The 23,222-nt window shown below is 41.1% G+C and overlaps 1 protein-coding gene across 3 annotated transcripts in view; it reads right to left on the bottom strand.

Moving 5' to 3' along the window:
• Window positions 1-9,676: 9,676 nt before the first annotated feature.
• arhgef18a (rho/rac guanine nucleotide exchange factor (GEF) 18a) overlaps window positions 9,677-23,222 on the bottom strand; it is a 54,082-nt gene continuing 40,536 nt past the window's right edge. For 2 of the 3 annotated variants that reach the window (XM_061978792.1, XM_061978793.1), the window contains 10 exons: window positions 22,448-22,620; window positions 22,260-22,318; window positions 21,950-22,129; window positions 21,812-21,868; window positions 19,878-20,071; window positions 15,292-15,339; window positions 14,746-15,213; window positions 12,672-12,993; window positions 10,441-10,524; window positions 9,677-10,316 (listed from right to left, as the gene is read on the bottom strand). In XM_061978792.1, coding sequence (XP_061834776.1) covers window positions 10,165-10,316; window positions 10,441-10,524; window positions 12,672-12,993; window positions 14,746-15,213; window positions 15,292-15,339; window positions 19,878-20,071; window positions 21,812-21,868; window positions 21,950-22,129; window positions 22,260-22,318; window positions 22,448-22,620 — 1,737 coding nt within the window. In that variant the 3' untranslated portion in view covers window positions 9,677-10,164. Of the gene's footprint in view, window positions 10,317-10,396; window positions 10,525-12,671; window positions 12,994-14,745; window positions 15,214-15,291; window positions 15,340-19,877; window positions 20,072-21,811; window positions 21,869-21,949; window positions 22,130-22,259; window positions 22,319-22,447; window positions 22,621-23,222 lie in introns of all 3 variants that reach the window. The other variant, XM_061978794.2, reaches the window with a different exon arrangement.

Genomic DNA, 23,222 nt, shown 5'->3' with positions numbered 1-23,222 from the left:
ATGGAATAAAAGTATGTTTTTAAGAGAGATTTAAAAACAGGAAGAGAGGAGGCTTGTCTAACACTCAGGGGTAGGTCGTTCCAGAGCTTGGGAGCAGCAACGGCGAAAGCTCTGTCACCTCTAAGCTTCAGCCTTGTGTCAGGGACCGTCAACAGCAGCTGATCGGCTGATCTTAAGGATCGGGTGGGGCAGTAAGGCTGAAGGAGGTCGGAGAGATAGGTTGGCGCGAGGTTGTTTAGACATTTAAAAACAAATAAAAGGAGTTTAAAATGTATTCGATAACGCACAGGGAGCCAGTGAAGGGACGCTAAAATAGGGGTGATGTGCTCACGTCTGCGGGTCTGTGTTAGCAGACGAGCAGCAGAGTTCTGCACGAGCTGCAGGCGGGCGAGGGAGGCCTGGCTAATGCCTACATACAGGGCATTACAGTAGTCAAGACGAGTCGAGATAAAGGCGTGGATTAATTTCTCAAGATCATGTCCTGATAGAAGCGGTTTCACTTTCGCTATTTGGCGTAATTGATAAAAGCTTTTTTGTACGACGCTGCTGATTTGTTTTTCGAATTTAAAATCTGAGTCGAACTTTACCTCCCAGGTTTGTGACACAAATAAGAAATGATGACTTAAAAAAAGTAGTTTTATACTTGTGAGTGTTGATGACACAGCTTTGCAACACTTGATATTCTAGTTTCAAGCATGTTTTACTCAATATAGGTCATCAAATCTCAGCAACAAGCTGTAATATCTTACTGAGATCATTTAGAACACTTAAAACAAGTAAAACACTCTAACATAAAATCTGCTTAGTGAGAAGAATTATCTTATCAGACAGAAAATAAGAAAATATCACCCTTATTTGACATATTTCACTTAGATTTCAGTTTTTGCAGTGTAGTTACAGTCCTCCCTCACTACATTACACTTCAAAGGTCTTACAAGAGATGACTACCGTGATGTTTTTGGTTGCATCATCTTCAACAACTCTGGAATTTTAATTCAGTTGGGCCAAGAACCAACGATTTCCATCAGCAAGCAAAACAAGAGTTTCAACTGCCACATGGCACGTGGGGAATATATATGCAGCCAGGCCCGGCCCTAACCAATCTGGCGCCCTAGGCAAGATTTTAGGTGGCGCCCCCCCACATCGGCAGTGAAGTGTATATACTCACAAGAACCCGAATAGCTTAGTCTTTTACCTTTTTTTTTTTTACTTACAACTATACCTAATATATAAAGGGGTGGAAAAGTGACTATTACCTGCAGGGCAAACATTAGCTAACCAGAAGGCAATAACAATGTAAACAAAAAACACCTGCTTAAAAGATCTAATACAAATGTCCCTGAGGAATGTAAGGTGGGAGTACTGTAATTACCTAACGTTACATTATTATTTTCCATAACAATTTAGCCCCCTCCACAATATTAACCCGACGTTAAAACAGAACTAGCTATTTATTGATTAGCAATTGCCGAATCATGTAACATTAGCTTAATGCTAAAAAGCCAGGTTACTATCACATTCTGTAACAGACAAATAATTTCATGTAGGCTAACGTTACCTACCTGCTACCTCTGTCTTTTCTCGTTTCTCCTCCTCTTCTTTTCTCTTTTTTCTTCCCTGGGCACCTGACAGTTTTGGCCGTTTTGACATCTTGTGTTGATTTTTTGATGTGGTGACGTCCAAAAAGAGTCATGATACGGGAAGGGAGGGGGCGCACCGTGCGGGGGGAGGGGGGCGTAATGTTGTAACAAATAATATTTCTATTAAATAGGCTTTACTTTGCATTTTAATTAACGTGGGATTATTTTTTGTATTTAGAAATAATAGTACCAACTTTTTTTTTCTTTTTTTTTTTCTCTACAACATTTGTGGCACTGGCGTGGCGCCCCCTGATGGACGGCGCCCTTAACATTTGCCTATACAGCCTATGCCACGGGCCGGCCCTGTATGCAGCATCTGCAGATATTCAAAGGCCACATTTTGAAGCGATGACACTCAAAAGTGTACATACACATGTAAAGAACATCATGTCATGGCGGTCTTTGAGTTTCCAATCATTTCTACAACTCTTATTTTTTTGTGATGGAGTGATTGGAGCACATACTTGTTGCTCACAAAAAACATTCATGAAGTTTGCTTCTTTTATGAATTTATTATGGCTCTACTGCAAATGTGCTGGGTCAAAAGTATACATACAGCAATGTTAATATTTGCTTACATGTCCCTTGGCAAGTTTAAGGCGCTTTTGGTAGCCATCCACAAGCTTCTGCTTGAATTTTTGACCACTCCTCTTGACAACATTGGTGCAGCTCAGCTAAATGTGTGGGTTTTCTGACATGGACTTGTTTCTTTAGCATTGTCCACACGTTTAAGTCCGGACTTTGGGAAGGCCATTCTAAAACCTTCATTCTAAAGTTAAAGTACCAATGATAGTCACACACACACACTAGGTGTGGTGAAATTTGTCCTCTGCATTTGACCCATCCCCTTGTTCACCCCCTGGGAGGTGAGGGGAGCAGTGAGCAGCAGCGGTGGCCGCGCCCGGGAATCATTTTTGGTGATTTAACCCCCAATTCCAACCCTTGATGCTGAGTGCCAAGCAGGGAGGTAATGGCTCCCATTTTTTATAGTCTTTGGTATGACTCGGCCGGGGTTTTTGTTGGTTTTCTGACATGGACTTGTTTCTTCAGCATTGTCCACATGTTCTCAATGGGAACCTCCTATGGTCCAAGCTGTTTGTTTACATGCTTTTTTTTTTATTTCTCTTTGCTATTTGGGCTTATTGGACCCTAATTAGAATAAAAACTAAGAATTATCTTTTGATATGATGTACTAAGTCCAGAAGTACACAAACGTGTACTTATTGGACCTTAATTAGAATAAAAACTAAGAATCATCTTTTGATATGTACTTAGTCCATAAGTACACAAACGTGTACTTCATGTTTAGTGACATGCTAATTATTATTTTTACACTCTTTTTTTTCCAAATTCCATTGTATGTTATACTCTTCTGACGACACCACCAATTCAGTATAAGTGTCCACATAAGCGGCCATAAGACCCCAATTCAGTAATGTACACAATTTTGGAAATAAGAGCTAAAAGGTGCTGTCCACGCATGTGGCCACTAAGCCTTTAGATTAAGTCAGGACTTTGGGAAGGCCATTCTAAAACCTTAACTCTAGCATGATTTAGCCATTCCTTTACCACTTTTGACGTGTGTCCTGTTGGAACACCCAACTGCGCCCAAGACCCAACCTCCGGGCTGATGATTTTAGCTTGTCCTGAAGAATTTGGAGCTAATCCTCTTTTTTCATTGTCCCATTTACTCTCTGTAAAGCACCAGTTCCATTGGCAGCAAAACAGGCCCAGAGCATAATACTACCACCGCCATGCTTGATGGTAGGAGTGGTGTTCCTGGGATCAAAAGGCCTCACCTCACCTCAGACGTGCACACCTGTCTCACACCTGCCATCATAACAATTCCAATGTCTTATTGATACAATCAAATGACAGCAGTCACTTCCATGAGAATATTTTCTTATATAAGTGATTTGGTCCACTTACAATGAAAATGACAAAATCATCTTTTTTTCTTTTCACATGTTGCACAATGAGATGTAAACTTGGGATAAAGTGTACATTCCTGTAACTTTCTGTCTAAAATGTATCTTTTTTTTGGTGAGCATTTCTGTAATCTAGTAACAGCATTTCATAAATGATAACCGTAAATGAACATTCTTAATAAATGACAATAGAATAAGTTCACGTCTGATTGAGGAGTATAAAGACCCGGAATTTACAATGTGGTGTTGGAGTTGTCCGACTTTTTGTGTGTCCCTAAACGCATCAGTGCCATGAAAGAGAGAGGCTGCTGTTTATATGACATACTTTTGCTTTGCGAGATAGAAGTTGTTTACTAATGTTTTGCTGTAGTCACAATGAACAATGTTGCTCAATAAAGTCATCGATGGACCTCCTGCACTCATAAAAGCGTCACGGCAGACGTTAGAATTAGGGATGTCCGATAATGGCTTTTTGCCGATATCCGATATTGTCCAACTCTTTAATTACCGATACCGATATCAACTGATATATACAGTCATGGAATTAACACATTATTATGCCTAATTTGGACAACCAGGTATGGTGAAGATAAGGTACTTTAAAAAAAATAATAATAAAATAAGATAAATAAATTAAAAATATTTTCTTGAATAAAAAAGAAAGTAAAACAATATAAAAACAGGTACATACAAACTACCGTATTTTTCGGACTATAAGTCGCAGTTTTTTTCATAGTTTGGCCGACTTATATATGTTTTTTTCCTTCTTTATTATGCATTTTCGGCAGGTGTGACTTATACTCCGAAAAATACGGTAGTATATCATGAAAATTAGTAAAATTAACTGTTAAAGGTTAGGACTTTGCAGATGATGTGGTCCTGATGGCTTCATCTGGCCAGGATCTTCAGCTCTCACTGGATCGGTTCGCAGCCGAGTGTGAAGCGACTGGGATGACAATCAGCACCTCCAAGTCCGAGTCCATTTGTTCTCGCCCGGAAAAGGGTGGAGTGCCATCTCCGGGTTGGGGAGGAGATCTTGCCCCAAGTGGAGGAGTTCAAGTACCTCGGAGTCTTGTTCACGAGTGAGGGAAGAGTGGATGGTGAGATCGACAGGTGGATCGTGCGGCATCTTCAGTAATGCGGACGCTGTATCGATCCGTTGTGGTGAAGAAGGAGCTGAGCCGGAAGGCAAAGCTCTCAATTTACCGGTCGATCTACGTTCCCATCCTCACCTATGGTCATGAGCTTTGGGTTATGACCGAAAGGACAAGATCACGGGTACAAGCGGCCCAAATGAGTTTCCTCCTCCGGGTGGCGGGGCTCTCCCTTAGAGATAGGGTGAGAAGCTCTGTCATCCGGGGGGAGATCAAAGTAAAGCCACTGCTCCTCCACATCGAGAGGAGCCAGATGAGGTGGTCACATCTGGTTAGGATGCCACCCGAACGCCTCCCTCGGGAGGTGTTTAGGGCACGTCCAACCGGTAGGAGGCCACGGGGAAGACCCAGGACACGTTGGGAAGACTATGTCTCCCGGCTGGCCTGGGAACGCCTCGGGATCCCCCGGGAGGAGCTGGACGAAGTGGCTGGGGAGAGGAAAGTCTGGGCTTCCCTGCTTAGGCTGCTGCCCCCGCGACCCGACCTCGGATAAGCGGAAGAAGATGGATGGATGGATGGGTTAGTACTATTAGTGGACCAGCAGCACGCACAACCATGTGTGCTTACGGACTGTATCCCTTGCAGACTGTATTGATATATATTGATATATAATGTAGGAACCACAATATTAATAACAGAAAGAAACAACCCTTTTGTGTGAATGAGTGTAAATGAGGGAGGGAGGTTTTTTGGGTTGATGCACTAATTGTAAGTGTATCTTGTGTTTTTTATGTTGATTTAATTTAAAAAAACAAACAAAAACCGACCGATAAAAAAAACAAACGATAACGATAATTTCCGATATTACATTTTAACGCATACTTGCCAACCCTCCCGGATTTTCCGAGAGACTCCCGAAATTCAGCGGCTCTCCCGAAAACCTCCCGGGACAAATTTTCTCCCGAAAATGGAGTCCGCTAACCCACAATATAAACAGCGTACCTGCCCAATCACGTTATAACTGTAGATGGAGGGCGAGTTCTTGGTTTCTTATGTGGGTTTATTGTTAGACAGTTTCATTAACGTCCTCCCAGTGCGGTAAAAACACACAACAGCAGCAGTCACGTTTTTGTCTACCGTAAAGCAGTTCGTCTGCCGTAAACAGCAATGTTGTGACACTCTTAAACAGGACAATACTGCCATCTAGTGCATTTGACGAAAGCACTTTTGTGCGTGCCACACAGCAATGCATCATCAGAGAGGGTGTTCAGCATGGTTAGAAAGATAGTGACAGAGAATAGAACAAGGATGGACAATTCAACCCTTAACTCAACAATGAGTAGATGAGTGTTGTGTGTGTATAAGTGTAAATAAATCAATCCATCCATTTTCTACCGCTTATTCCCTTTTGGGGTCGCGGGGGCGCTGGAGCCTATCTCAGCTACAACCGGGCGGAAGGCGGGGTACACCCTGGACAAGTCGCCACCTCTATCGCAGGGCCAACACAGATAGACAGACAACATTCACACTCACATCCACACACTAGGGCCAATTTAGTGTTGCCAATCAACCTATCCCCAGGTGCATGTTGAACCCAAGACTACTCAGGACCTTCGTATTGTGAGGCAGATGCACTAACCCCTCTGCCACCGTGAAGCCCTGTAAATAAATGAACACTGAAATTCAAGTATTTATTTTATATATATATATATATATATATATATATATATATATATATATATATATAAAATAAAATAAATATATATTTATACCTAGAATTCACTGAAAGTTAAGTATTTCCTATATATATATATATATATATATATATACACGAAATACTTGACGAAATACTAAGTCAAGTATTTCATATATATATATATGAAATACTTGACTTGGTGAATTCTAGCTGTAAATATACTCCTCCCCTCTTAACCACGCCCCCAACCACAACCCCCGCCCCCCACCTCCCGAAATCGGAGGTCTCAAGGTTGGCAAGTATGTTTTAACGCATTTATCTCTAGTTAGAATAATTGAACATTGTTGTTACCTGTCACTCACATTTGCATTGCCAAAACCTACAGAACAAAAGTGGATGTTTTTTTTTGTTTAGAGATCAGATGAATTTTGATTTTGTGCGCGGCTTAGATTTGTTGTGCGCAGACGCGTGAGCAGTGCGCGATTGCGCACCTGATGACGACGTTGCTCGTGTGCGGCATCAAGATTCTGTTTCATTGAGGATTCTCCATCTTGTTCATGGCCAGTGGTGTCATCACCAGCGCCATGCCAGGAGCAGCCACAAGATGGTGCTGTTGGGAATCATATAATATATATATATATAATATGTAATATTATATATACAGTCGCAATCAAAAGTGTACATACACTTGTAAAGAACATCAACTCTTATTTTTTTGTGATAGAGTGATTGGAGCACATACTTGTTGCTCACAAAAAACATTCATGAAGTTTGCTTCTTTTATGAATTTATTATGGGTCTACTGAAAATGTGAAATACTATTTCCTGCTGAAACAGCATTGTAGGAGCCTAAATGCTATTTAAGTTCATTTACATTTCATGAAAGGTGCTTAATGTTTATTCAGCCGAAAGGGGACTATTTACTTTATTTAAATAATACGAAAATGTATATATTGCATGCTTAGAACAATCAATCAATCAATCAAATAATGTTTATTTATATAGCCCTAAATCACAAGTGTCTCAAAGGGCTGCACAAGCCACAACGACATCCTCGGTACAGAGCCCACATAAGGGCAAGGAAAAACTCACCCCAGTGGGACGTCGATGTGAATGACTATGAGAAACCTTGGAGAGGACTGCATATGTGGGTAACCCCCAACCCCCTCTAGGGGAGACCATAAGGTACACTTTATTTATAATTATTATATTAGTCTGAATAATTTGATGATGTACTATTTTATACTGCTTTAATACAGTGAAGATGACGTAACTGTCCATCCATCCATTTTCTACCGCTTATTCCCTTTTTGGGGTCGCTGGATGACGTAACTGTTTAATTGCATATATGGCGGAAGGATCTGTGTGGTAATATGGTTTGGACACAATGTATTATGGGTAATGGTAGTCAGGTATGGTGGAATCGAGCCACACAGTCTTTTGAACTGACTCTTACTTTTTCTAACTCTTTCTTACTGTAACAAACTCGCTTTATTTTGCCATTCATTTGTTCCCACGTCGTTATTGTTTTTTCGTTTTTGAAGGATTAAGTTGACAAGTAAACGATATAAAACAAAGGTTTGTTGTTGCCGCAGCAAGCGGAGCAGGAGAAAGTAGAGGAGCGTCAAGCTAAGGCTTCATCAGGAAACGACAAGCATAATAAACCTCAAAACATTGCAACTTTTCCCGCAAATTTCTGAAAAAGCTGAATGTAGGCATTTTAGGCCAAAACAATCACAAAAAAGCCCCCGAAATTGTGAAATGCATACTTGCCAACCCTCCCGAATTTTCCGGGAGACTCCCGAAATTCAGTGCCTCTCCCGAAAACCTCCCGGGACAAATATTCTCCCGAAAATCTCCCGGTTTTCAGCCGGAACTGGAGGCCACGCCCCCTCCAGCTCCATGCGGACCTGAGTGAGGACAGCCTTTTTTCATGAAGGGAGGACAACAGGGTGACAAGAACTAAATCATCCAGACTAGAGACAAATTGTATTATTATGTTTATCTTACCTAAAAACAAATATATTTATTAATTTTAAAAAAATAAAAAAAATACAAATACATTTTTACTATATTTTGCTAAAAACATCAAAATTAATTGTATTTTTATTTGTATTTTTTCTGACTCCTTATTACATCCAGCCATAGAATTATACATTAAAATAAACATATTTGAAATAATTAATTTTAAATGATCATAATTTATTTAAAATGACCATATTTAATTATTATAATAATTGCTTGTTTATCAACAACTTTAGCATTTTATTCATTACATTTTGAAGCTCTCAGAAGCCAAGTTATGTTATATTCCTTAAGATTTATTTATGCAAGTTTGAAGTATCAATCATCTAAACACAGTTTTGTTTGCATATTTTCAGGATGTAGATATATATATATATATATATATATATATATATATATATGAAATACTTGACTTGGTGAATTCTAGCTGTCAATATACTCCTCCCCTCTTAACCACGCCCCCAACCACGGCCCGCCCCACCCCTGACCACGCCCCCCGCCCCCCACCTCCCGAAATCGGAGGTCTCAAGGTTGGCAAGTATGGTGAAATGCATACTTGCCAACCCTCCCGAATTTTCCGGGAGACTCCCGAAATTCAGCACCTCACCCGAAAACCTCCCGGGACAAATATTCTCCCGAAAATCTCCCGATTTTCAGCCGGAGCTGGAGGCCACGCCCCCTCCAGCTCCATGCGGACCTGAGTGAGGACAGCCTTTTTTCACGACGGGAGGACAACAGGGTGACAAGAACTAAATCATCCAGACTAGAGACAAATTGTATTATTATGTTTATCTTACCTAAAAATAAAGATATTTATTAATTAAAAAAACTAAACAAATAAATGTTTACTATATTTTGCTAAAAACATCAAAATTAATTGTATTTTTATTTGTATTTTTTCTGACTCCTTATTACATCCAGCCATAGAATTATACCGGTACATTAAAATAAACATATTTGAAATAATACATTTTAAATTATCATAATAATTCATTTAAAATGACCATATTTAATTATTAAAATAATTGCTTGTTTATCAACAACTTTAGCATTTTATTTATTACATTTTGAAGCTCTCAGAAGCCAAGTTATGTTATATCCATGTTATATTTATGCAAGTTTGAAGTATAAATCATCTAAACACAGTTTTGTTTGCATATTTTCAGGATGTATATATATATATATATATATATATATGAAATACTTGACTTGGTAAATTCTAGCTGTCAATATACTCCTCCCCTCTTAACCACGCCCCCAACCACGCCCCGCCCCACCTCCCGAAATCGGAGGTCTCAAGGTTGGCAAGTATGGTGAAATGTCAAAGGAAAGTTGGACCAAAAAGGAAACTGGAGCATGTCATGTTTTATTTTATTTTTTTAATTACATTAACTACTTGGTATTTTTGGGGTAAAAATGTCACTATAGCATCTGTTGGTTGTTTTTTTTTTTGTTTTTTTTAAATGAATTCCAATGCAGTGCTTGTTCAATACAGTAGTTTCATGACTCTTTAAATTAAAAAGAAAGTAAAGACCTGGTCATAAAATGTTGCTTTCATTTACAATAAAAAATACTCTTTTAAAAAGTCTTTGGCAATGTAAGAACATCAAATATTTAAAAAGCTTTAGAAACATTCAAAAAATAGTTTTCTCCACTGTGCAAAATAGGTCCTTGTTTTTTTTCGGTGACGACCGCAGCCATAAATTATTTTGATAAAAGTGTGTGTACAGTACCTGATAGTTGACACAGTCTTACTAGAAGTCCAGGCGGTAAGAGGCAAACTAAAGGAATATGACCTTTTCTTTGGCTTTCACTTGCAGCACTTCTTTGGGGAAAGGAGGTGGAGGTGGGGGCGGCAGCTCCACGCTGCTCCTGAGGTGTGCGCTGAAGGACTGCGATGTTTTCATTCTGTGTCTGTGCGACTTCAAATCATCTAGGCAAGAAGTGGAACACAGGAGTAATCAGGTGTGGTTTTTGCTGCATTTGCTTGGACAGCATTTAGTGTGGCTTTACATCGAGGCGTTGTCTTGCCGTCCACTTTGGATACGTTTTTGTACCTGACTGGCTGTGAGAACCTCGCAGACTCCCTCCTTCTTTCCTCGTCACTCGGATGGGCAACACCTGGCTCACGTCTATGGAGGCTGCAAGCGCACACGTAACTTATTTAGACAAAAACATTAAAAAAAAACAAAGCCTGTAGCGCAGTGGTTCTTAACCTGGGTTCGATCAACAATGTTCCCTCTAATTTTCCATATGTGTGAGCAAACTCACTGTCCAAAACCTGACTAAATAACAAGTTCAATGTTTTATTATTGTAATCAAATGACAGCAGTCATTTCCATGAGATTATTTTCTAATATAAATGTTTTGGCCCACTTACCATGACTATAACATATTGTTTTTCATGAGCTGTGTACTACTATTATATGTCTGGGCGGGGGTCCTGTTTAGGAAATAACGTGTACCCCTTTCAGATATCGCATTTACAAACCCCGTTTCCATATGAGTTGGGAAATTGTGTTAGATGTAAATAAAAACACAATACAATGATTTGCAAATCCTTTTCAACCCATATTCAATTGAATGCACTACAAAGACAACATATTTGATGTTCAAACTCATAAACTTTTTTTTTTTTTTTTACAAATAATTAATTTAGAATTTCCTGGCTGCAACACGTGCCAAAGTAGTTGGGAAAGGGCATGTTCACCACTGTGTTACATGGCCTTTCCTTTTAACAACACTCAGTAAACGTTTGGGAACCGAGGAGACACATTTTTGAAGCTTCTCAGGTGGAATTCTTTCCCATTCTTGCTTGATGTACAGCTTAAGTTGTTCAACAGTCCGGGGGTCTCCGTTGTGCTATTTTAGGCTTCGTAATGCGCCTCACATTTTCAATGGGAGACAGGTCTGAACTACAGGCAGGCCAGTCTAGTACCCGCACTCTTTTACTATGAAGCCACGTTGATGTAACACGTGGCTTGGCATTGTCTTGCTGAAATAAGCAGGGGCGTCCATGATAATGTTGCAACATATGTTGCTCCAAAACCTGTATGTACCTTTCAGCATTAATGGCGCCTTCACAGATGTGTACCGGTAAGTTACCCATGTCTTGGGCACTAATACACCCCCATACCATCACAGATGCTGGCTTTTCAACTTTGCGCCTATAACAATCTGGATGGTTCTTTTCCTCTTTGGTCCGGAGGACACAACGTCCACAGTTTCCAAAAACAATGTGAAATGTGGACTCGTCAGACCACAGAACACTTTTCCACTTTGCATCAGTCCATCTAAGATAAGCTCAGGCCCAGCGAAGCAGACAGCGTTTCTGGGTGTTGTTGATAAACGGTTTTCGCCTTGCATAGGAGAGTTTTAACTTGCACTTACAGATGTAGCGACCAACTGTAGTTACTGACAGTGGGTTTCTGAAGTGTTCCTGAGCCCATGTGGTGATATCCTTTACACACTGATGTCACTTGTTGATGCAGTACAGCCTGAGGGATCGAAGGTCACGGGCTTAGCTGCTTACGTGCAGTGATTTCTCCAGATTCTCTGAACCCTTTGATGATATTACGGACCGTAGATGGTGAAATCCCTAAATTCCTTGCAATAGATGCTTGAGAAAGGTTTTTCTTAAACTGTTCAACAATTTGCTCACGCATTTGTTGACAAAATGGTGACCCTCGCCCCATCCTTGTTTGTGAATGACTGAGCATTTCATGGAATCTACTTTTATACCCAATCATGGCACCCACCTGTTCCCAATTAGCCTGCACACCTGTGGGATGTTCCAAATAAGTGTTTGATGAGCATTCCTCAACTTTATCAGTATTTATTGCCACCTTTCCCAACTTCTTTGTCACGTGTTGCTGGCGTCAAATTCTAAAGTTAATGATTATTTGCAAAAAAAAAAAAATGTTTATCAGTTTGAACATCAAATATGTTGTAGCATATTCAACTGAATATGGGTTGAAATTGATTTTCAAAACATTGTATTCCGTTTATATTTACATCCAACACAATTTCCCAACTCATATGAAAACGGGGTTTGTAGTTCCCACTAAAACATTCACAAGTTGCACAATGAGATGTAAACATGGAATCATGTGCTCATTCCTGTAAAACTTTCCGTTTGTAAAATATATCTTTATTAGTATTTCTTTAATATAATAACATCATTTTATGATCACGGTTCGGGTTCGGTGAATGTGCATATGAAACTGGTGGGGTTCGTACGGTACCTCCAACAAGGTTAAGAACCACTGCTAGTGTAGCGCGACAAGACCTGCACTGTGGGCTCTCTGATGCGACGGCTTCATCTTGAAGACCTTCTCCTTGCTCCTGGAAAGATTGGCCAGCTTGGTGGGGATCTGCTGTACCACGCCGCTGGCTTTGTGCACCTGGTTGGTGGTGCTAATTAGGTGCATGGGCATCTCAGGCTTCACTGGCTGAAGACTGATGCTCTCCTTGCGCGGCGGGACCTTGGGAGGAGTCTCGTTGGGGTCGCTGGCAGTGGCGAGCGGTACGTGCGGCCTTAAACTCCCTCCTCCTCCTCTGCCGTTGGCAATGTTTCCCCTGAAGGACTGGTAGCTGAAAAGGTTGATGTTCTAGGCCGAGAAAGAAAAAGTGCGTGTATTGAGTAACATGGACATAAACTGAAGTGTTTTAACTAGAGATGTCCGATAATGGCTTTTTTGCCAATATCCGATATTCCGATATTGTCCAACTCTTAATTACCGATTCCGATATCAGCCGATACCGATATATACAGACGTGGAATTAACACATTATTATGCCTAATTTTGTTGTGATGCATTAAACAATGTAACTTTACCATGAATTGATTAACGTGGCCCCCGACTTAAACAAGTTGAAAAACTTATTGGGGTGTTACCATTTAGTGGTCAATTGTACGGAATATGTACTGTACTGTGCAATCTACTAATACAAGTCTCAATCAATTAATCAAAAACAAGATTTTCCAAAATAAGAGAACGACTTCAACTCTAGTTATGGAAAAAAATGCCAACATGGCACTGCCATATTTATTATTGAAGTCACAAAGTGTATTTTTTTTTTTTAACATGCCTCAAAACAGCAGTTTGGAATTTGGAATAATCCTGATACCCACTACAACTATGGGAAATACTATACTTTGACTTTCACAAAGTGCATTATTTTTTTAATTTTTTTTAAACATGCCTCAAAACAACAGCTACAAAAAACAATGAAGGCACACAGCTTCAGTCCAGAGTATACTAGAGCAGTGGTTCTCAAATGGGGGTACGCGTACCCCTAGGGGTACTTGAAGGTATGCCAAGGGGTACGTGAGATTTTTTTTTTAATATTCTAAAAATAGCAACAATTCAAAAATCCTTTATAAATATAAATAAAAACCTATCTTTTTTTTCCAAATAGTTCAAGAAAGACCACTACAAATGAGCAATATTTTGCACTGTTATACAATTTAATAAATCAGAAACTGATGACACATCGCTGTATTTTACTTCCTTATCTCTTTTTTTCAACCAAAAATGCTTTGCTCTGATTAGGGGGTACTTGAATTTAAATTTTTTTTACAGGGGGTACATCAATGGAAAAAAGGTTGAGAACCACTGTATTAGAGCATACTTGCCAACCTTGAGACCTCTGGAAATCGGGAGATGGGGGGGAGCTGGGTTGAGGTGGGCGGGGTTTGGTGGTAGCGGGGGGTGTATATTGTAGCGTCCCGGAAGAGTTAATGCTGCAAGGGGTTCTGGGTATTTGTTCTGTTGTGTTTATGTTGTGTTACGGTGCGGATGTTCTCCCGAAATGCGTTTGTCGTTCTTGTTTGGTGTGGGTTCACAGTGTGGCGCATATTTGTAACAGTGTTAAAGTTGTTTATACGGCCACCCTCAGTGTGACCTGTATGGCCGTTGACCAAGTATGCCTTGCATTCACTTATGTGTGTGTAAAAACCGCATGTAATATGTGACTGGGCCGGCACGCTGTTCGTATGGAGGAAAAGCGGACGTGACGACAGGTTGTAGAGGACGCTAAAGGCAGTGCCTTTATGGCACGCCCCCAATATTGTTGTCCGGGTGGAAATTGGGAGAAATTCGGGAGAATGGTTGCCCCTGGAGATTTTCGGGAGGGGCACTGAAATTCGTGAGTCTCCCGGGAAAATCGTGAGGGTTGGCAAGTATGCCCTCCATCCGTGTTTTACCGGATATGTACCGCTCCGTACAGTGGCGTTTTAAAAAGTCATTAATTTTACTTTTTGAAACCGATACCGATAATTCCCGATATTACATTTTAAAGCATTTATCGGCAGACCGATATTATCGGACATCTCTAGTTTTAACGTCAATTCAACTCACGGGGTCATCGTAGTTGGCGTGTCCGGTGCTCATTGTGTACTTCTTTAACTTCTCCTCCAGACGTTCCTTCTCCTGGCTCAGGCGCTCCTTGTCTTTCTCCACAGCCTTGTTAGACTCCCTGAGTCGCTCCAGATCCTGCTGGTAGCTCTCCCTCTGCCTCTCCAGCTCAGCCTTTTCCTCGTTAACCTTCTCCTCGTGTTTTCTGCACTCGTCCTCCCTCTGCTTCAGGTCAGCCTCCAGGGTCTCCATGCAGACACTGTGGCGCTCCTGCTCCTTCTCCAAGCGCTGCTGCGCTTCTCTGAGCTGTGCCTGCAGCTTGTGGAGGTTGGCCAGCTCCTCCTTGTGCTTTTCCAGGTTGCGCTGCTTCTCCTGCTCCAGCAGCGTACTGCTGGATGGGCGGGACGGTCTGCTCTTGGACTGCTGGACGTGCTGCAGCTTGATCAGACTGTCCTGATGCACCACGAAGGCCTGCAGTGAAATCAACACATGCCTTATCACAGAAATAAACCATGTCAACGTGTCTTTTCAAAGCAGATTACAACTTACTTGTAATTCATACAGCCTCTGTAGAAGCTGTGTTACCCGGTCACACACCTGCAGAGACATGCAGACCCCCAGTGAATGGCCAAAAAACATACCGTATTTTTCGGACTATAAGTCGCAGTTTTTTTTCATAGTTTGGCCGGGGGTACAACTTATACTCAGGAGCGACTTATGTGTGAAATGATTAACACATTACCGTAAAATATCAAATAATATTATTTAGCTCATTGACGTAAGAGACTAGACCAGTGGTTCTTAACCTGGGTTCGATGGAACCCTAGGGGTTCGGTGAGTCGGGCTCAGGGGTTCGGCAGAGGTCAAGACACACCCGACTCATTGTGGAAATAAAAACTTCTCCCTATCAGCGTATTACGGATACGACAACAGAAGTCAGACTGATTTGCAGGTGTGTAATTTGTTGTTCGGCTGTAAAAAAAAAAATATATATATATACACACACACACACACAGGTAAAAGCCAGTAAATTAGAATATTTTGAAAAACTTGATTTATTTCAGTAATTGCATTCAAAAGGTGTAACTTGTACATTATATTTATTCATTGCACACAGACTGATGCATTCAAATGTTTATTTCATTTAATTTTGATGATTTGAAGTGGCAACAAATGAAAATCCAAAATTCCGTGTGTCACAAAATTAGAATATTACTTAAGGCTAATACAAAAAAGGGATTTTTAGAAATGTTGGCCAACTGAAAAGTATGAAAATGAAAAATATGAGCATGTACAATACTCAATACTTGGTTGGAGCTCCTTTTGCCTCAATTACTGCGTTAATGCGGCGTGGCATGGAGTCGATGAGTTTCTGGCACTGCTCAGGTGTTATGAGAGCCCAGGTTGCTCTGATAGTGGCCTTCAACTCTTCTGCGTTTTTGGGTCTGGCATTCTGCATCTTCCTTTTCACAATACCCCACAGATTTTCTATGGGGCTAAGGTCAGGGGAGTTGGCGGGCCAATTTAGAACAGAAATACCATGGTCCGTAAACCAGGCACGGGTAGATTTTGCGCTTTGTGCAGGCGCCAAGTCCTGTTGGAACTTGAAATCTCCATCTCCATAGAGCAGGTCAGCAGCAGGAAGCATGAAGTGCTCTAAAACTTGCTGGTAGACGGCTGCGTTGACCCTGGATCTCAGGAAACAGAGTGGACCGACACCAGCAGATGACATGGCACCCCAAACCATCACTGATGGTGGAAACTTTACACTAGACTTCAGGCAACGTGGATCCTGTGCCTCTCCTGTCTTCCTCCAGACTCTGGGACCTCGATTTCCAAAGGAAATGCAAAATTTGCATGGTTGGGTGATGGTTTGGGGTGCCATGTCATCTGCTGGTGTCGGTCCACTCTGTTTCCTGAGATCCAAGGTCAACGCAGCCGTCTACCAGCAAGTTTTAGAGCACTTCATGCTTCCTGCTGCTGACCTGCTCTATGGAGATGGAGATTTCAAGTTCCAACAGGACTTGGCGCCTGCACACAGCGCAAAATCTACCCGTGCCTGGTTTACGGACCATGGTATTTCTGTTCTAAATTGGCCCGCCAACTCCCCTGACCTTAGCCCCATAGAAAATCTGTGGGGTATTGTGAAAAGGAAGATGCAGAATGCCAGACCCAAAAACGCAGAAGAGTTGAAGGCCACTATCAGAGCAACCTGGGCTCTCATAACACCTGAGCAGTGCCAGAAACTCATCGACTCCATGCCACGCCGCATTAACGCAGTAATTGAGGCAAAAGGAGCTCCAACCAAGTATTGAGTATTGTACATGCTCATATTTTTCATTTTCATACTTTTCAGTTGGCCAACATTTCTAAAAATCCCTTTTTTGTATTAGCCTTAAGTAATATTCTAATTTTGTGACACACGGAATTTTGGATTTTCATTTGTTGCCACTTCAAATCATCAAAATTAAATGAAATAAACATTTGAATGCATCAGTCTGTGTGCAATGAATAAATATAATGTACAAGTTACACCTTTTGAATGCAATTACTGAAATAAATCAAGTTTTTCAAAATATTCTAATTTACTGGCTTTTACCTGTGTATATATATATCAATATATACAGTCAAGAAAATAAGTATTTGAACACCCTGCTATTTTGCAAGTTCTCCCACTTAGAAATCATGGAGGGGTCTGAAATTTTCATGGTAGGTGCATGTCTACTGTATGAGAGATAACCTAAAAAGAAAAATCCAGAAATCTCAATCTATGATTTTTTAACAATTTATTTGTGTGATACAGGTGAAAATAAGTATTTGAACACCAACATTAATATTTGGTAGAGTAGCCTTTGTTTGCAATTACAGAGTTCAAACGTTTCCTGTAGTTCTTCACCAGGTTTGCACAGACTACAGGAGGGATTTTGGCCCACTCCTCCACACAGATCTTCTCTAGATCAGTCAGGTGTCTGGGCTGTCGCTGAGTAACACAGACTTTCAGCTCCCTCCAAAGATTTTCAATTGGATTTAGGTCTGGAGACTGGCTAGGCCACTCCAGAACCTTGATATGGTTCTTACGAAGCCACTTCTTGGTTTTCCTGGCTGTGTGCTTTGGGTCATTGTCATGTTGGAAGATCCAGCCACGACTCATCTTCAATGATCTGACTGAGGGAAGGAGGTTTTTGGCCAAAATCTCACAATACATGGCTGCAGTCATCCTCTCCTTAATACAGTACAGTCGTCCTGTCCCATGAGCAGAAAAACACCCCCAAAGCATGATGCTACCACCCCCATGCTTCACAGTAGGGATGGTGTTCTTGGGATGGTATGCATCATTCTTCCTCCAAACACGCACAGTGGAATTATGACCAAAAAGGTCAATTTTGGTCTCATCTGTCCACAAAACTTTCTCCCATGACTCCTCTGGATCATCCAAATGGTCATTGGCAAACTTAAGACGGGCCTTAACATGTGCTGGTTTAAGCAGGGGAACCTTCCATGCCATGCATGATTTCAAAGCATGACGTCTTAGTGTATTACCAACAGTGACCATGGAAACAGTGGTCCCAGCTCTTTTCAGGTCATTGACCAAGTCCTGCCGTGTAGTCCTGGGCTGATTCCTCACCTTTCTTAGCATCATTGAGACCCCACGAGGCGATATCTTGCATGGGGCTCCACTCCGATTGAGATTGACCGTTATGTTTAGCTTCTTCCATTTTCTAATGATTGCTCCAACAGTGGACCTTTTTTCACCAAGCTCCTTGGCAATTTCTCCGTAGCCCTTTCCATCCTTGTGGAGTTGTACAATTTTGTCTCTGGTGTCTTTGGACAGCTCTTTGCTCTTAGCCATGCTGAATGTTTGGGTCTTACTGATTGTATGGGGTGGACAGGTGTCTTTATGCAGCTAATGACCTCACACAGGTGCATCTGATTCAGGATTATACAGTGGAGAGGAGGAGGACTTTTAAAGGCGGACTAACAGGTCTTTGAGGGTCAGAATTCTAGCTGATAGACAGGTGTTCAAATACTTATTTTCAGCTGTATCACACGAAGAAATTGTTAAAAAATCATAGATTGTGATTTCTGGATTTTTCTTTTTAGGTTATCTCTCATACAGTGGACATGCACCTACCGTGAAAATTTCAGACCCCTCCATGATTTCTAAGTGGGAGAACTTGCAAAATAGCAGGGCGTTCAAATACTTATTTTCTTGACTGTATATACATACTGTATATTCCTTGTGCACTAATTGACTGAAAGAGCACGCACTTGGCGCGATGATGTTATCGATGGGAAAATGCAAGAAATGTAATGCCGAGCGCATATCATTATGTCAAGATAATGGCACTAGCATTTACATCATTTAAGAATATTTTTCAACATATTGAGCAAAAAGGTCTCATATTTGTTTTTTCTATCAAGAAAAGTGCACTTGTTATTAGTGAGAATATACTTATTTTAAGGTATTTTTGGGTTCATTGAGGTTAGCTAATTTTACTTGTTTTGGAAAGTCTTGACAAGCCAAATTTTCTTGTTCGATTGGCAGATAATTTTGCTTAGTTCAAATAAAATACCCCTCATTTTTGTATTTTTTGTTCTTGTTTTTGAACACTGACTTTTTGCAGTGTACATGGAATATGTCAAACAATGATTAAGATAAAAACAGTGTTCACAATATCTTATTTCATTAATTGTTCCTTCAAAATAATAGATATTTATCAATCAAACCGCTAATTCTATTGGACATTTTTAATACTTTAAAAATACTTCTTTTTAAAAGTATTTTTCATGCAGAGCACGTAATAAATGGTAAATGGGTTGTACATGTATAGCACTTTTCTACCTTTTTAAGGAACTCAAAGCGCTTTGACACTATTTCCACATTCACACACACACATTCACACACTGATGGCGGGAGCTGCCATGCACGGCGCTAACCACCACCCATGAGGAGCAAGGGTGAAGTGTCTTGCTCAAGGACACAAAGGACGTGACTAGGATGGTAGAAGGTGGGGATCGAACCAGGAACCCTCAGATTGCTGGCATGGCCTCTCTCCCAACTTCGCCACGCCGTCCCCCGTAATAAATACACCTTAGTTAGGTTATCATAATTTGTGCATGAAAGAGTTAAGCACCTCTGTCAGGAAGTCGCCAGTAGGTGAAGTGGACATGGGCTTCGATATTTCGTCAGTGTCAGCCTTCATTGGTGGGCTCTCACAGAAGTGCAGCTCCTTCCGCTGAGCATCGTTCGACAGGTGGGTGCAGTATAGCGGCACCATTTCGTTCCCACTGGGGCCCTCGGCCTCATCTCCATCTGAGCACATATGAGCTACCCCAACATGGGGTCACCACAGAATGAATATCATCTTATGATTCCGATGCACAATTCAGCTTACCGTATTTTTCGGAGTATAAGTCGCATTTTCGGGGGAAATATATTTGATAAAAGCCAACAGCAAGAATAGACATTTGAAAGGCAATTTAAAATAAATCAAGAATAGTGAACAACAGGCTGAATAAGTGTACGTTATATGAGGCATAAATAACCAACTGGTATGTTAACGTAACATATTATGGTAAGAGTCATTCAAATAACTATAACATATAGAACATGCTATACGTTTACCAAACAATCTGTCACTCCTAATCGATAAATCCCATGAAATCTTATACGTGTAGTCCAGGGGTCGGCAACCCGCGGCTCCGGAGCCGCATGCGGCTCTTTGATCACTCTGATGCGGCTCAGCAGCTTACTAGCTGAACCCCCCAATTTTCCCGTGAGACTTCCGGATTTCAGTGCCTCTCGCAGAAAACTCCCGGGATTAATATTCACCGATTTTCACCCTTATAGCTATACTAAAGGCGTGACATAATGGTACATCATTTGGCGCCCTCTACAATCTGTATTAACAGCGTGCCAGCCCAACACTTGTTATACAATATACATCTTCTGCTTGCACACCTACGTGACAGCAAGGCATACTTGGTCAACAGCCACACAGGTTACACTGACGGTGACCATATAAAACAACTTTAACACTCGTACTAATAATGCGCCACACTTTGAACCAAAACCAAACAAGAATGACAAACACATTTCGGGAGAACATCTGCACCTTAACACAACATAAACACAACAGAACAAACACCCAGAATCCCAAGCAGCCCTGACTCTTCCGGGCTACATTATACACCCCTGCTACCACCAGAACCCCCCCGCCCCCCTCTCTCTGTGCGTCGGTTGAGGTGGGCGGGGTTTGGTAGCGGGGGCGTATAATGTATCCCGGAAGAGTTAGGGCTGCATGGGATTCTGGGTATTTGTCCTGTTGTGTTTATGTTGTGTTACGGTGCAGATGTTCTCCCGAAAGGTGTTTGTCATTCTTGTTTGGTGTGGGTTCACAGTGTGGCGCATTATTAATAAGAGTGTTAAAGTTTTTTATATACCGCCACCGTCAGTGTAACCTGTGTGGTTGTTGACTAAGTATGCCTTGCTGTCACCTACGTGAGCAAGCAGGAGCCCCATACAACGTGTGGCTGATCAGGCACGCTGGTTGTAGTAGGCGCTATATGCTGTACCATCACGGCACGCATGACGCTGACAAGCGCTATTCATTTGAAACCCGCGTGCCACACCAGCTTAAAAATTCTATATAAAAAGGTGTGGGCAGCGTGTCTGAGACCCCTGGTTTATACATAACACAAAGCAAAAAAAAAACTTTGTATGCAGTGTTATTTCATTTAAATTTTCAAAAAATTTTGCGGCTCCCATCGTTTTCTATAATTTGTGAAACTGGTCAAAATGGCTCTTTGACTGGTAAAGGTTGCCGACCCCTGGTCTAGTCTCTTACGTGAATGAGATAAATAATATTATTTGATATTTTACGCTAATGTGTTAATAATTTCACACATAAGTCGCTTCTGAGTATAAGTCGCACCCCCGGCCAAACTATGAAAAAAACTGCGACTTATAGTCCGAAAAATACGGTACTTTTCATTGAGCTTGTGGACAGGTTACTGTCAGCGCCCCTCCAAGCCTCAGCTCTCCTCCCCTGCTTATTATCATTATTACCATGCAGGTTGCTTGAGTCTTTCATTTTGGAGAAGAGCAGGTTTTGAAGGTTTTCCACTGCAGGCAAAAAGGAAAAAGAAGTCAGTACAGTATAATCAACTCGTTCTGTGGCAGCACTTTGCATGTCTCCGATCAGACCTTCAACGATAGCTCCTTGGAGCAGTGTTTCTCCCTGCTGGAGGTCAGCGGGGTCTCCTCGCAGCAGAAGCCCTTTCGAGGGGCTCTCAAGGCCGGTCAGGTCCTTGTACAGGGCTTTGGAGATGTGCAGCTTCTCCGTCAGGCATTGCTTGATCTGGTCATCTCTCTCCTTCAAACAATCTAAGCACAGGGAATATTATACATATTATTATGAAAATACTAAGCAAATGCACAAGATGCTATGTGTGATTCCAGTGACAGACTTTATATTGGTGCTCTCCGATGTAAAGGTGGTTAAATATCACCGTACCTTGATATTCTTGGAGTCTGGTAATAAGCTCCTGGTGGACTTCGTCCTCCTCGGAATACCTAGATGTCAACGACATGTCCGTTCTAAATTATGTATTGTATTTCCTTAAACAGTTGTTGTTTTTGTATAAACCGCAGAGCGTTTTAAGTTGGCTTGGCAGGATAAGGTTGGCATTTCCCTTCACTTACTGGTTAATGGCATTCCGTATGAATGCCATCCAGCTGATGCGCTCCTCTCGGGAGCCAGCGCGGAGCTCGTACATCTCGGAGGTGCACGCACAGATGAGGAACATTGCTTTGTCTTCATGGGCGACCTCCCTCAATATCAGGTTTTGAAGGGAGACCACTGGCGGTTTGTTATCCTGCACAGGAAAATAAACCTGTGCAGCTCAAGGTGGCTTTTCTTAAAGGAGAACTGCACTTTTTTTTTTTTTTAATTTTGCCCATCGTTCACAATCATTATGAAAGACATGACGACGGATATTTTTCCCCCCATATTCTAAATATTAAATACATCCATTCATCCATTTTTCTTTCTTTAGTTTATTTCGAACATGAACACACTTACATCATAATACATCACACAATTTCATATCATTTCATTTTACATCATGCCCGAAAAGGAGTAGGAAGAAGCAAAGCTTATTTAATCCTACCCCTTTCCCACTTCAAAGCGTTTACAAATATATATAATCATTTACTGACCTTTTTATATAATAAAATAACATCTATGAATAAGTATACAACAGTTTTGTTATATGTAATTAATTAATTAATTCAGTCATTATTAACATACTGAGATGAAGAATATCTTATTTTCAATAAGGTTGAAAGTATTTCTCATAATTCTTCTTCTTTGTACTCTGTAAGCACTATTATTTTGAACAACCTCTTAAACTGGATCATATCAGTACAATTTTTAACTTCTTTACTTAATCCATTCCATAATTTAATTCCACATACT

Source organism: Nerophis lumbriciformis, linkage group LG19 (assembly GCF_033978685.3).
Source record: "Nerophis lumbriciformis linkage group LG19, RoL_Nlum_v2.1, whole genome shotgun sequence".
Taxonomy (NCBI): domain Eukaryota; kingdom Metazoa; phylum Chordata; class Actinopteri; order Syngnathiformes; family Syngnathidae; genus Nerophis; species Nerophis lumbriciformis.
This window is presented reverse-complemented; position numbering and strand designations above follow the sequence as displayed.